Here is a 15,616-nt window from a genome sequence, read left to right on the forward strand (position 1 = left end):
TCAAAGAGATTCGAAGCGTCCTCGTAGGCTGGGTGTATTCGGAAATTTATTAATTCATGTGAAAGTAAGAATCCACGATATTTCATATGAGGAATTTGAAATAAAAACAGTGATCGTAACATCGTCCACAGTTAATCAGTCCGTAATCGTACAATAATCTTGTCTTGCATATGATAGAACATGAAATTGAATTTATCCAATCTAGAATATATACCAATCTCATTGATTTTCAGTATAAGCAATCACTTCGGAATAAGATATTAACTTGTCGTCTATACAGGTATGGTCACCACATCCATTTCACCATTTCATTCACACCAGCCAGGAGCCGGTGGAACAACTGGCGCTTGTCTTCTTGGGCGTAGATTATATGTTTTATTAGGTATCGGTGAAACAGCCGATGTTTGTCTTCTTGGCCGTAAATAATACTTGTCAATAGGTATCCGTACATTACCTTCCTCGTTGGGTCATTTGAGCGTGAATGTCGACCACTTGTTCCTACAGCTCGCGTCTTATTGATGAGTAGATGGAGGTTATACGGTCCAGGAATTGAATCAACGTCTGCTAACGTCGTAAGTTCAGAGGGCTGTTTAGAATCCTCACCTCTCTTCCAAGCCAGCATTCTGGCGATTGGCCAAAGTCTTTCGTCTGAGGGCACGTGGTCATGCAATGCCACAGGGAACTATTTGAACCACAGATATTACACAGATAGAACACATACGCTGTTACCAGAGCGTTTAAAACGCAGAAGAGGTACGTCCGAAAATGGCCGCGCTTTGTTACAACGTATACAGTATAACATTATTTAAATGTTACACAGTACCTCTAACGAATTGGTACATGTTGGAATGAAATGTGTGTGTATAGTGAAACTCCCGTGAAGTTTGTTTCCGTGTAATGCTTGGTATGTGTAGTGAAACAATACACAGCACCACAGTAAGCTTCCCTCACTTATACTACAGTTTCAAGCTATGAAAGCTAATACAGTACTAATTTTTTTTTTTTTAAGAAACGTGTGTTTGTGCAGAGAAACATTTTGCTCGATCTATTCGATGTCACGACTGATAGGATTTTTTTTGTTTCTAATCCATCAGAGATTTTTTTTTTTCAAACCGAGCACAACTCAGGTCTATCGCCATAGGCAATTTACTACCTAGTGAGTTGTGCCGGAAGTGTAAGTGTACCTAACAGTCTGAGTGCGTATCTAGTGTTGTGTATGATTTTTCAGTGCTGCCATCTATATCTCAGAAGTGAAGTGAGTGATGTGTAGTGACTGAATATTTGCACTGTTTGTAGGACTGCTGCACTCTGTGGCGAGACTTTTTAACTGGGAGATCGGCTCGCATTTGCGCTTCGAAGTTGCATCAGAGATTGCATTATCGTCTTTCCTTGGTCCGCCAGAATTATAAAATAACCTTCGAGAGAGAGAGTGAGAGAGAGAGACACGTTCGCGTTTGAATATTTCATAACATTGGATAATTTTAGGAAATATTCACAAAAAAGAAAAATGCTCATTACACATAATCTTCCGACGAAAACAAGTAACTATTTAAATATATTAGAATATAATAATAATTCTTCTTTGAGAATAGCGTGGAATTCATGAATACTGATTTCGTGTGAAAGCCTCGAGTCTATCCGGGTGAACAGATGATGAATAATAAGTAGGACATTCATGTTCCGAACAAAATAGGTATTTGAATAAGTATTAACGTCCTTTTTATGTCACATTCGAGAAGAATATTACCAATATTGGGAACATTTTCATCGCAAATGTTTAAGGTGATTAGTAGCCATCAGATGTTTTTATATGAGATACAAAAAACATAACGCTATTCAACTCCTAAACACATCACACACCGAATCGTCTACTAATTTAAATTTGAGTTCAGATATCGCTTTTCTGACCGAAAAAAAAAAATCATTAATGTAATATAAACTTCAAACAAATTTATTATGTAAACCGTGGGTCGCATGAACTTCCTAGAGAGAGATGGGTCGTTCAGATTCCCTTACAGCCTGGAATTCTTGAGCTGAGGGTCGCCCACCTAAACTTGATTCTCAGAGTCTTGTGGAACGGGTCACACAATTCCCCTTACAGTCAGGGATTCTTGAGCTATTGGTCACGACCCAAACTTGATTCGCAGGATCTTCCTGGATGAGTCGTACGAATCCAGTTACACCCCTGTTATAAATGCACTTATTTTGTCACTGGTTTCACTAATTTCAATGAGTAAACAATCTTCTGGTTTTTCTGACTAGAATTGGACAATTGAGACAGGGATTAGTTGACTTAAAAGGCAATAAATCGACATACAGCTAGGGTGATCAAACTTTTGGAAAGCGCGGTCCACTTCATTGGTTTGAAAACGTTTTTTGAGCACTTCAGTGATCTGGAAATGTGTCGCGAGCTGCCTGAAGTGTTCTGGTACTGTGGAGCAATGCCCTAGGTCACTTAAATTATCTTTAAATGTGCTTCGTGTGACTTACGTGACTTGGATCTTTGCCGTGGGCCACTTAGATGATTTTGAACTGTACCTCGGGACACTTAAGTGACCTGGAACAGCGTCCCAGGTCACATAAGTCAACTTTGAATGTGCTGAAGGTCACTTAAGCTATCTGTAAATGGACCATGAATCACTTACATGATCTGTAAATGAACCATAAGTCACTTACATGATCTGTAAATAGACCTCAAGTTCCTTATATGATCTGTGAACGTGGCATTGGCTACTCAAGTGATCCAGAACTATGCCCCAGGCCATTTAGGCAATCTGTAACAGTGCCCTAGATCACTTAAATGGTCTGTAAGTGTGCCTCGGGTCACTTGAGTGATCTGAGAATATAACGCAGACCATTAACAGCTTTGGAATTGCACTGTGGGTCACTCAAATATTGTGGAAGTATGCCGTTTATCACTTAAATAAAGTAAGAATGTGCCACGGAGGATATACTCAAGTAATCTCAAACAGCACCCTCAGTCACTTAAATCATCTTTAAATGTGCCTCGAGTGACTTTAGTGATCTGGTAATATGCCGCGGGATACTTTATTGATACGGGAATGTGCCACGGACCATTTAAGTGATCTGGATTACTTGAGCGATGTGGAAATGCACTGCTGGTCACTTAAGTGATCTGGTAATGTGCTGTTTGGTTTATTTCAGAAAAAGATCGTGAGCCATTTCAGTTGACTGCGAAGACCACATTTGTCCCCATAAGCCATAGGTTGAGCATGTATGACGTACAGCTTGTCCTCTCTACCTTAGTGAGCACTAGTTTCAGTGTGATGGGAGCTTCCAGAGAGAGAAGGACAACAAATTTCGTGACTTCCCCTTCATTCTACGGAGTTCATGAAATACAGTCGTATCCCGTTATAAAGTTATTCCAAGTTTTTTGTATTGTTCCTATGTAAACTTATCTGGGGGGATTAGAATAGTGTTCGTTTTAAAACGAGATTTTCGCTATAACGGTATTCGTTGAAATGGGATTCGACTGTATTGCGATTTGTCATTACGATGTTTGAGTGAGGAATAATAAAACTTTTTTTATGAGAAATATTAAATCAAACCGGGATAGTGTTTCTTTGGTGACCAAGGTGTCGCGTGTTAAATCAGCATCTCCCAGAGATAGAAGGCCTCCGCAAGGGGTTACCATGTTCATCTGAACGTATAAGAGTAGTCCGGTAAGACTGCCTACCATGTTTGCCACATTTTGAATCACGGTATCGTATCCAATTTTGCTTCTTCTTGTTTTGGTGTAAGATCTTCCGGGTTGGCTAACAAATACCGCACCGTGAGTGTATACTTTATATCATGGAGGAAAGAATACAGGAGGTGACATCAAGCCGTTGTGGCAACCCTATGGGCTGACAAGTAAGCCCAATCAAACCGCTCTTTTCCCTATACTTAACATGCGTTTTGCCGGATCGAATTCTCTTAAAATATTAATAACTAAATAAATTTAAGCACCATGACCATTTAATGCGTCTTCAGGTAATCTACATGATCTAATAAAGGGGGAAAATAAAATATTATCCTTATATAAGGGGTTTTTATATTTTTAATTTATTTATGAAAGGGGAAAGATCATTTCTCACTCTCAACTCGTCATACGTTTTTAGTTCAATGCCTTCAATTTATTTTAAAAATTCGATGTATCACATGAATGTCTATAGAAATATGATCAAACAAAATAATATGAAGCTCCAATAAAATGCGAAAAAACATAATTTTTTGTTTTAACTGTTTATTTTGCCTTTTTGTTTCGTTCATCATTATCATAGATCCGGGACATTTGGAAAGTGTTTGAGGCCCGTGGGCGCTCGTCTTAAGTTTTACATGAGGAATTCTGATTTATGAATCAATCCTGAGGTGCTCGAGCACCTTCTGACAGGGCCGTAGGTAGGATTTTTGCCACCCGGGGCAAACAGCTTTTTGCCGCCCCCGTGCCTCAAAGTACTGGAAGTGCTCGAGCGTCCTCCGCCACTGTGTACTTATGGTTTTGATGCCCGTAGACTGTACAAATTTCGCCACCCTTCTTCCGTTCCACTCATATTCTTGAATATGTATGATTGAAATATATGCTGCCCATCCGAACATTTCACTATGTAGATGTAGTATTGAGAAAAAAATGTGTACGAAAATTTGACAAAAAACAGTTTCGAAGTGAATTTGAAATCTAAAATTGTCTGTTTACAACAGCTGAAAGGCATTGTGTATGCTAATGTTTTGCATATATAATGTTTTTCGCAAAAAAAAGTCAGATTTTTTCAAACACCGCTTGTTCAAGTGTCTTTAAACATTGTATTTCTCTCAGCACTGAGGTATTACATGCTTTGGCATAATTTTTTAAAAATTAAAATGCCGAGAAGAAATTTTGTGGCGCAAGATATGGGTAAATTTTGGTTATTTTTGTAAAAGGTTCCATGTTGTTGTTGAAGTTAAAATTCGAAAACAAATAACAACTAAAATTGTAAAAGCTCTCGTTCAATTGTATAAATATATCCACAGAATGTAGGGACAAAAAATCGAGTTCCTAAAGTGAATAGTAAATTTTTAAATGATTTTTAAAAACGGGGATGTTTTTCATAGGAAAGCATGGGAAGCCACGGTTTGTTTGGCTTACTTGGTCCCTTTAATAGAGCGATCACTGGCTTCATCTGGCAACCCAGGTCCCCCCATGCTTTTTCAACGGACGCGCTGGTCGCGTCACCTCCTGTTATTCTTTCCTCCATGACTTTATATGGCATATGAATCGCCAACTCTGTGCACTATCGTTTCTTTTCCGCACAACGATGATACAAGTGCAGCGGATATTTTTTTTTCTCTGAATATTCTTGGTGAGGATGGACTATTTGCGTGACGTCACGAGCAGCGCGCGAAGGTCTTCTATTTCTAGGAGGTGCTGGTTATATATGGTTCACCATTAAGATTTTTTCCCCGGTCAGGAGCCTTAAATAGTATTCCCAAAATTGATTTTATTTAATTAATCAATTCAAGTGACCGTGATTGTGTGCTGCCATCTGCTGTTGTAGTTTGGAAACTTTTTTTTTTAATAAATGACTAAAAAAGGTAATTTACTGCACCACTTTCAAACGTAAAAGTTGCCCTTTCCTCTCAAATTCAAGTATGAATAGCATATAAATCTCAAAATAAAAGTAAACATTTATTCATATATTTGAAAAAAAACGTTCATTATTTATTGAAGTTTATTTGTTATAAAACTTCAAAATTATTATGAAATTTCTTATCGTAATTGACCATTTCATTCGAGCTAATCCGGTTGCCTAGATTCGCCTGCTTCGTCAATGGGAGTTAGAATGGTGTGTTGGTGAACATTTTAATTAATATGTTAATAAATAATAGGAGTGGAACACGACACACATCAACAACGCTATAGGCAAAAATGTTTCTGTGTAACAAAATGAAAATAAATGATGATAATTTTTTGAAGCAGGGCGTTCAAACTTTAAATACATAATTTTATCAACTGCAAAGAAATTAAAATGAAAACTACACTGCTCAAAGCAATTAGGGGAAGCAAGCAAAAAAGTGAAGAAAACCGTGCGAGACAGCCACGTATTGGCATACAATGGATAGTACACGCGTATCAATGCGCAATACAGAAAAAAAGACGTAAAAAAATTTGGAATTAAGCTTTAATTCTTTGAAAATATTTTAACATGAAAAGATGATTTAGGGCAACAATTTGGTTACATGTAAACGATAAAAAAAGTACTGTTTAGACATGATGCATGAGTTTTAATAGGGCGTGTGGTCTCCTCGAACAGCTAAGACTGCTGCACACCTGTTTGCCATGGATGCGATGAGGTTATCGATCAGACTTTGGGGAATACTGTTCCACTCCTCAAGAAGTGCAATCTGCAAGTCTCGGACAGTAACAGGCGGCCTTGGTCGCGTAGCAATGCGTCGTCCAAGGATTCAGGTCAGGAGAGCACGCTGGGCATTCCATACGCTGTATTGTTTCAGCTTCAAGCATGTTCTCCACCAGACGAGCTCTATGCGGTCGGGCATTATCATCCTGGAAAACAAAGGAATCTCCAATGGCTCCAGCGTAAGGGATGACATGAGGTCGCAGTATCTCGTCTGCATACCTTCGGGCCGTCAAAGTGCCATTCCGAATGATATGCAGGTCCGTACGTCCGCCTATGCTGATTCCATCCCATACCATCCAACCAGCTCGTCTGTATTGTGACCTTTCACGAGCGAATGCGGGGTTATTTCGAGTGCCCCTGTCCCTCCATACCAGAACACGTCGGGTGTCACACTCCAGACTGAATCGGGACTCGTCTGTAAACAGCACTTGGCTCCAATCATGTTGCTCCCAATCTCGATGTTCAGCAGCCCATCTTCTTCGGGCCGCACGGTGGCGTTTGGTCCACGGAATGCAGACCATTGGCCTACGTGCATAGAGCCCTCCCTCATGAAGCCGATTATGTATTGTTTGGCTGGACACCCTTCGTCCTGTTGCCAAGAGCAACCGTCTTTGCAGCTGCGTAGCATTCTATGTTCTGTTTCGACGGGCTGTTAACCGTACATACCGGTCATCAGTTGCTGTAGTGGCGCGTGGCCGACCTTGCCCTGGTCGACGTCTAACATTTCCTGTTTCTTGGAATCGATTCCACAGCCTTGCAACAACACTTCTGGCGACTCCAACAGCGTCCGCGACACTACGTTGTGTTTGCCCGGATTCCAGTCTGCCTATAACACGCCATGCCATGGATTTCGGTAAATCACGTTGTTGAGACATCCTCAAGTCACCTTGTCTCAAAAAAAAAATACTGCGCAATCGAATTTCACAGTTACGGCAGTAAAACAGACGCTTCTGCAACATCCCGATTTCTGCCCTTATCTCCTTTTTCTGTTTTTTGACGTCATGAACTTTGATTTGCATATGAAGTTTTCTCCTTCCGTTTCCTGCTAGGCTTTAAATTATGGATGATTCATTTTATGTTACTTATCGGTATACATCTTTGCGTAATTTTGTTAAAACCATGTGCTCCCCTAATTGTTTTGAGCAGTGTAGTATGTAAACGAAGGGGATGAATACAAAAAATGGATACCTATCTCCGCGAGGATCGAACGATCCAAAAATGTAAGTTGAAGAGCTTATTTTCAAAAGGGAGCATTTCCACAATTGCGGAACAACCATAAATCTGTCTCTGCCTAGTGAACTATTAGATCGGAGTGACTTAAAGAGTTTGCAAGCACATATGAGTGACCAAAAGATAGACTTAGAGGATGAGGGGACTAGGTCAGTAAATGATCAAAAGAATGGCCCAGGGTATTTTGACCTACCGATCAAGCCTATGCGTGCCAAATAGCTCTGCCCACATGTAAGTGATCAAAAGAGTGACTTAGAAAGTTTGCAATCATGTGAGTGAAAAAAAAAACAGAGGCAGTAACACACTTAAAAACACTATTTTAAGTGTGATGGGAGCTTCCAGAGAGGAAGGACAGCAAGTTTCCTGATTTCCTGCCAGGAAATTATTTTTCCCAACTCAAAGGCTTTTTTCCAACTTATTCTATGGAGTCCATGAAATACTGTCGAATCCCGTTTTATAACGAACACCAAGAGACCGTAGAAATCACTTCGTTATAACGAAATTTCGTTATAAAGGAATGCCAGGTTATTTAAAAATGCCCCTTTTTATAAATTTATCTGAGGAATTAGAAAAATGTTCGTTAAAACGAGATTTTCGCTATAACGGTTTTCATTAAAACGGGATTCGATTCTCACACCGGGGGAGTTGCTGCTCGTGATTCTCAATCAAGGTGTCGAGAGTTAAATCAACACCTCCTAGAGATAGAAGGTATCCGCGCAAGGGTTATCATGTTTATCTAAACGTCATAAGAGTAGTCCGGTAAGACTGTCTACCATGTTTGCCACATTTTGAACCACAGTATCGTATTCAATTTTGCTTCTTCTTGTTTTAGTGTAGGATCTTTCGGGTTGACTCACAAACACCGCACGATGATTGGATAATGTATAGGGCATAGAAATCGCCGACTCTGTACACGAGAGATCGTTTCTTTTCCGCACAACGACGATATTAGTACGTGCAGCGGATTTTTATTTTCTCTCTGAATATTCTGAGCGAGGATGGCCTACTTGCGTGACGTCACTAGCAGCGTGCGAAGGTCTTTTATCTCTAGGAGGTGCTGTTTACGCACCGGTTCACCATGAAGATTTGTGTCCCCTGTCAGGAACTTCAAAATAGTATTCCTAAAATTGACTTTAATTAATTAATCAATTCAAGTGACCATGACTGTGCACTGGCATCTGCTGTTGAAGTTTATAAACTATTTTTGTTTAATAAATGACTAAAAAAGGTAATTTACTGCAACAACAAAGAAATTATATGCTATGCCTTTCGTCCTAAATTCAACAATGAATAGCATATAATTTCTTAAAATATAAACATCTATTCACATAATTAAAAAAAAAACTTTCATTATTTACTAAAGTTTATTTGCTATGTAATTTGAAAATTAATATTTAATTATGTGTCCTTCTTAATAAATGACTACAATTCTCACTATGCGAGCTACTCCGGTTGGCTAGATTGGCTTGCATCATCAATGGGAGTTTCAATGGTGTATTGCTATGGGCTAAGTTTTGTAATTATTAAAACCGAGTGTTTCTATAAGATTTTAATTATAATGTTAATAAGAAATAGGAGTGAAACAAACACATACCAACAACGCTATAGGCAAAATTAGATGAAAATTTATAATTCAAAGTAGGGTCATAAAACTTTGAATACATAATTTTAACAACAGGCCGAGAAATTAAACTGAAAATTACAAGGCAAACAAATACGATGGGTACAAAAAATGGATAACCTTATACTTGTGAGGATCAAACGGTCCAGAAATGTATATTGAGGAGCTTATTTTCTAGAGGGAACATTTCCACTATTGCGGAACAAGCATAAATCCATCTCTGCCTAGAGAACGATATATTAGGTCACAGTGATAGAGCAAAGAGTGACTTAAAGAGTTTGAAAGCATGTGAGTGACCAAAAGAGTTACTGAGAGTATGAACGAGGTCAGTAAATAACTAAAAGAGTGGCCCAGGGGATTTTGACCTACCGAGCAATCCTGTGTGTGCCAAACAGCTCTGTCTATCCGTTAGTGATCAAAAGAGTGATCGATCGGTGGGTGACAAAAAGAGTGATCTAGAGAGTGATCTAAAAGAGTTACTGAGAGTATGAACGAGGTCAGTAAATAACTAAAAGAGTGGCCCAGGGGATTTTGACCTACCGAGCAATCCTGTGTGTGCCAAACAGCTCTGTCTATCCGTTAGTGATCAAAAGAGTGATCGATCGGTGGGTGACAAAAAGAGTGATCTAGAGAGTTTGCAATCACGTGAGAGAGAAAAAACAGGGCATGTGTGTGTACCTGTGAGGGACTACAACGTATAACCATATGAGTGACCTGAAGAGCGATAAATCAAGTCAGTAAGCGATTAAAAAAGTGATCGAGCGAACAGGTTGGTGATTGACCTAAACAGCGGGAAAACAATTTGGTAACCATAAGAATGGTAAGGTGAGCGATTAAAAGCGTAATCCAGAGTGTGCAATCATGTGAATGATCAAAAGAGTGTTCTAGAGAGTGTAGGACCTAGTCAGTGAGGGGTTTTGGAGTTGGAGTGACTTGGAAAAAAAATTCGTAACAGTTTAAAAATTCATAAACATCTAATGAATATTTGTGCATTTGGATGCGAAAAGTTATTCTCATGGGAATATCTTTTCGGGGGAAAAATAGTTTAAATTTTTGCCAATAGAGGACATAGCACTAATGTCAGGCAAAAGTGATTAGACCTGAACCTCCTCTGTTCGAAACGTTCGTGAATATTTAGTCTGCTATATGCGTGTGAGGTGAAACAACAAGTAGTGCTTCATCCACCAATGCCAACATCACAACGAAGATCTTATGCAAGCGGCAGTAACATGAAAATTCAGAAATCAGTTGCAGCTAACGCTACGGTAATTTGATTTTATGCAGCGTCCTCTAACGACAAAAATATGACCTAAATATTTTCTATTTTACAAAAAAAAAACAATCCTCTTTCGTGAGAATAACTCACCGAAAATATACAAATCTAAAAACGTTTTTAGCAGGGAGCGGCTGCCAAGGTGGCCCTCCGGCATTTTCATCTAGAAAGAAATAGTTCTGAAATTTTCTGCATTTTCATAATTTTTTAATGCTGAATTTTCATCAATTTCTGGAATTATTTCTTTCATTTATTCTGGAAGTTTTTTAGATAAGGAGCATTTTTCCTAACACCACTCATTCAAATGTTTTGAAACTTTGTGTGTGTCTCTAAACACTATGGTGTTACATACTTTAACACGAGTTTTTATTATAATTATTTAAAAAAATTTATGGCATAAAATATGCTTAAATTTTGAAGAAGTTTCATGTTGTTTGAGTTAAAGTTATATTTAAAAAAATAACCAACAATTAAAATTCTAAAAAAGCTCGTGTTAAAATATATAACTCCATAGTGTTGATGGAAATCGACACTCGAAAAAATTTTCCTTATCTAACAAAAAACTTACAGTTTTGAGAAAACGAATTTTAGTGAAAGACATTAACATGTGTAATGCCTGCCAGCAGTGTGTTTTATTAGAATATTTTAAAAATATTTTTAGTACAAGTAGAACAAAAATGTGGACAGAGTTAGACGCAGAAAATTTTATAATGAAAATAAATATTGATAATTTTGAAGCAGGGCGTTAAAACTAAATACATAATTTTATCAACAGGCAGAGAAATTAAACTGAAAATTACAATGTATACAAATGCGATGAATACAAAAAACGTATAACCTATATTCGCGAGGATCGACCGTACAAAAATGTAAATTGAGGATCTTATTTTCAAAAGAGAACATTTCCACTATGGCGGAAAAACCATAAATCTGTCTCTGCTTAGCGAACTATTAGGTCGGAGTGACTTAGAGTTTGCAAGCATGTGAGTGACCAAAAGATTGAGAGGATGAGGGACAATTTCATGTTGTTGGAGTTAAAATTCGATAAAAAAAATAACCAACAATTAAAATCCTAAAAGCTCGTGTTAAAATATATAACACTATAGTGTTGAGAGACACACACAAAGTTTCAATTTGAATGAGTGAAGTTCGAAAAAATGTTCCTTATCTAAAAAAACTTAGTTTTTAGAAAACGAATTATACTTAAAAACATTAGCATGTGAATGCCTGCCAGCAGTGTTTTATTAAAATATTTTAACATATTTTTAGTGCAAGTAGAAAAAAAAACGTGAACACAGTTAAATAGACGCAGAAAATTTCATAGAATTTGAAAATTGAAAAATGTGTTTTTTGGAAAATTTGAGTGCACCAACCCCCCTTAAAATGAAATAAAAGCCCCGTTTCTTCACTTTTTGGCCAGTTTCTTTCATCTGACCGCATTCAGTTTCTCATCCGAAAGACTTTTTTGCAAGCTGAGAATGTACCGTATACACAGGCATCAGGGGGTCGAGGCGATCGGCTAGGGCGCCGTGTTTACTGGGGCGGCAGTTTCTGTAACGAATTTGTTATGATAGTGTTCTCACTCTATCGCAGAATTTTGCACATCGAAATCATTTTAAAAAGGAAAACTTTCAGTTCAGGAATGTTTTGACTGCCCATATCTGTATCAGTTCTAAAGGGTGTTTCATTAGAATTTTCTGACAGAGACTCTCCTTCTCGAAAAAAAGGTGCTAGGAAAACCTTTAACATTGTGTCATAATTCTACGGAGGTCTTAGCCATGTTTAAAAAATAATATTCTGCAACTTTTTGCGTATTTATCAACCGTGGGATTTTGGGATATAATTTATTATAGTCGGTTATTGTTACCAGAAATTCTCAGTTACGACGTGATCACATTAAGCCGTGGGCTCTCTGTTATTAGTTTTACACGTTATAGAGTCTATCAAAGGTTCGTTAAAATTTCAAAAGTAATAAAATGATAAAAAATAATAGCTTGCACGAATAGGATTAGAGGGAGATTAGAAACACTTTTTGATGTGACATATTCCACGCTGATTAATGTAAACCAGGCCATCAATAAATTGAATGCTCGCGCGTGTATTCTTCATTCAATCACAGCAGTGTGATTTCCATAATCTGCTACATGTATTGCATGTTATCGCTCCCTGTTGTCACCTTTTCACAGAGTAATAATTCTTTCTTATGAAACAAACTTTTATCTATATTATATGTCCATACTGAGTTGGCCTCTGAACTTGACGTGCAAATGGAGGGTTCATTTTCCAAGGAGGGGGAAAAACTCACTAAAATAGCGCAAAAGACGCCAACGGAAAATACCAACCTGCTCCTTTTCCCTGCGACTACCGAAAGAAGATAAATGGAATCGCCCATCGTGACGTAGCCAGAGTCCAACTCAGCGTGGGTATACAATACCTCTAATCACATTTGCACAAATCTCACAAAATTGCTTGTATCATCATTTTTTGTTAACTAGTATTAAATTTCCAACGAGATTTTTCTCTCTCAGCAAATCCTGTTTTTTCTTTAAAAAACGTATTTTTTTGATACGATGTGATGACTCAAATTTGTTTCTGGATCATCGATTGATTACTGAACACGATAACGATGTTCAATGAAGATAATGAAATTTTATTTAAAATTATTAATTTCGATTCTTTTTTTAATCACTTCACAACGCGTGAATTGATACAAACATTTTGTTCACATGAATTTCTTCTATTCAGTTGATGTATCGATGATATTGATGTTTCCGGATGGTTATGATCTTCAGGATTAGTTCGATCACTATAGTCATGCGGACGATACATCATTCGTCGTTGTCGGCTGAAATTTCCATTCAAAAAATTAATAATCAAACATTATTGATATAAAATAATCGCGAAATATCGATTTTTATTGTTAACTGATAAAAAAAAACAAATTGATTAATTCAAGAGTCGAAAATTTTTACTGTGCGATTCAACTAAAATAACCAACACAGTTCAATTCAAAATATCGATCAGCTGTGGAAATAATGAAAAAAGTTATAGAATTGAAATGAATACGGTGAAATCTCGCTACAACGATACTTTATAAAACTATAATCACTCTGCAACGATATTTTTCTTGGTCCGCTAAGTATCGTTACATCGAAGTATCACATTGTTCTATTATTTTTGGAAGATTTTGAAACGTACAATTTGTGCCAGCGTTTCTCTACTAAGATGTTGGTCTTCAAAATTTTTCCAGTCACGAGCATTACTGGATTTACGGATGATTCACCTGCAGCAATTCACCGATAGGGAAATTTCTTGGGAACTAATTCACCGGTGGGAAAATTCACTAGGAAAATCACCGGCAACCATTGTGTGAGTGACCGAGTGACTGAGCAAGTGAATGAATTTGTGAACGATTGACCGTATCAGTGACCAAGTGAGTGACGGTATGAGTAATCGAGTGAGTAAGTGATTGAGTGTATTACCAATTGTGAGAGTGATTGGGTGATTGAACGTATTAGTAATTCGCTGTCTTGCTCACTCACGAGCTCATTTACTCACATATTCGCTCACTTATTCACCCCCTTGCTCACATAACCGCTCACTCGCTCATTTTCTCACCTGCTCACCTACTCCCTCACCACATTCGCTCATCTGGTCACTCACCTGATAAGTCACTTACTCACTCGATCAGTCACTTACTTGCTCACTCACCTGCTCACCCACACTCTAATTATGTCACTTCATCGATGAATGGTTTATTGGTGAATTTTCCTAGCCGGAATTGCTGCGTCGTTGAATTGCGTGGCAGGTGATGAATTTTCGTCAATGAATTTTCCTCACATGAACAGAGTGACCATATGGCAACTCTGATACATCATCATCAGATCATTAAAATTCGAATGGGATGATCGAATAAAGGGTGTCGATTAAAACTCCATAAAAGACTCCGACATTCGTTGGAGCTCCTGGGAACAATTTCTCCGTGCCGATAACCCAAGATAAAACCAAGTGACCTCCCTCCACTCCTGCAAGTACATTTGTGTTTCTGAGATTCACTCTTTTGGTCATTCCCATGCTCACACATTCGCAAAATCACTCTTAGTCATTCACATGTGCTTTCGAATTATTTTGCTCACTCACATGATCGCACATGCTCTAGATCATTCTTTTGGTCATTGACAGGCTTTCATACTCTCTACGTCACTCTTCTGTACCGTTCACATTTTTGTACGCACTCTAAGTCATTGTTTTGGTCATTCACAAGCTTGCGCACGCTCTAGGTCAGTGTTTCTTAACCGCCGGGCCGTGACTGATTCATTGTTTAATTTTTACTCACTTATTTCACATTAGTCGTGCGTATGACCGTGTCTTCCACTCACAAAAACGTAATCAACCGGGCCATGGGCTGCCAAAGGTTGAGAACCACTGCTCTAGGGCACTCATTGACCTGGTCCCTCGCTCTGTAGGCAATTCCTTATGGTCATTCAAATGTTTGCTCACGCTCTAAGTCACTGTTTCGCTCGCTCACGTGCTTGCAAACACTCTAGGTCACTTTCTTAGTCACTCACTTACCTAGCCCCTAGATGTCTGTGCAGAGATGGATTTATTAAGAGAGTTATACAAATTTTCCCGCTCTTCTCCCATTATGTTAATTTTCTTGGCAATTATTCCTCAAATTTTCCACCCCTCTGAACTTGCCGCATTGGACTGTAGCCTACTAAGCCTCCCCCTTCCCGTAAATACCCCACCGCTTCTTATAGGACATTGTGTCAATCAAAGTTCCCCGAAATTTATGCAATAGCATCCATTATCTGTCGTACAAGGCTTAAGCCATGTGGAAATGAATAAAAGGCGTGCTAATCATTTGAAAGATACGTGGAAGGTTTGTGTATCTCTAAAGGGGCCTAAAGGGTTGCGTATTCTTAGAAATACAATAGAACTTGACTAATTCGAATTTCGGATAATTAGATCTGTTACGAACTCCTCTTGAGTTAATTTAATGTTAGAATTTCTTGTCCATTTTGAACTTTTTTTCGAATTTTTTGGTTGATTCGAAGTTAATGGAAAAAATTCATGATTTTTATATGATAAAATTTT

General features: G+C 38.1%; 1 protein-coding gene across 1 annotated transcript in view; it reads right to left on the reverse strand.

Moving 5' to 3' along the window:
• Window positions 1–286: 286 nt before the first annotated feature.
• Window positions 287–15,616, reverse strand: part of LOC149078102 (polycystin family receptor for egg jelly-like) — a 54,098-nt gene continuing 38,768 nt past the window's right edge. The window contains exon 22 of the mRNA XM_089242095.1: window positions 287–682. Within this exon, the coding sequence (XP_089098221.1) occupies window positions 287–682 (396 nt within the window). The remainder of the gene's footprint in view (window positions 683–15,616) is intronic.

The sequence above is a fragment of the Pholcus phalangioides genome, unplaced genomic scaffold (assembly GCF_987345545.1).
Source record: "Pholcus phalangioides strain wild (caught in Gottingen) unplaced genomic scaffold, Ppha-v1.0 ptg000014l_1, whole genome shotgun sequence".
NCBI lineage: Eukaryota > Metazoa > Arthropoda > Arachnida > Araneae > Pholcidae > Pholcus > Pholcus phalangioides.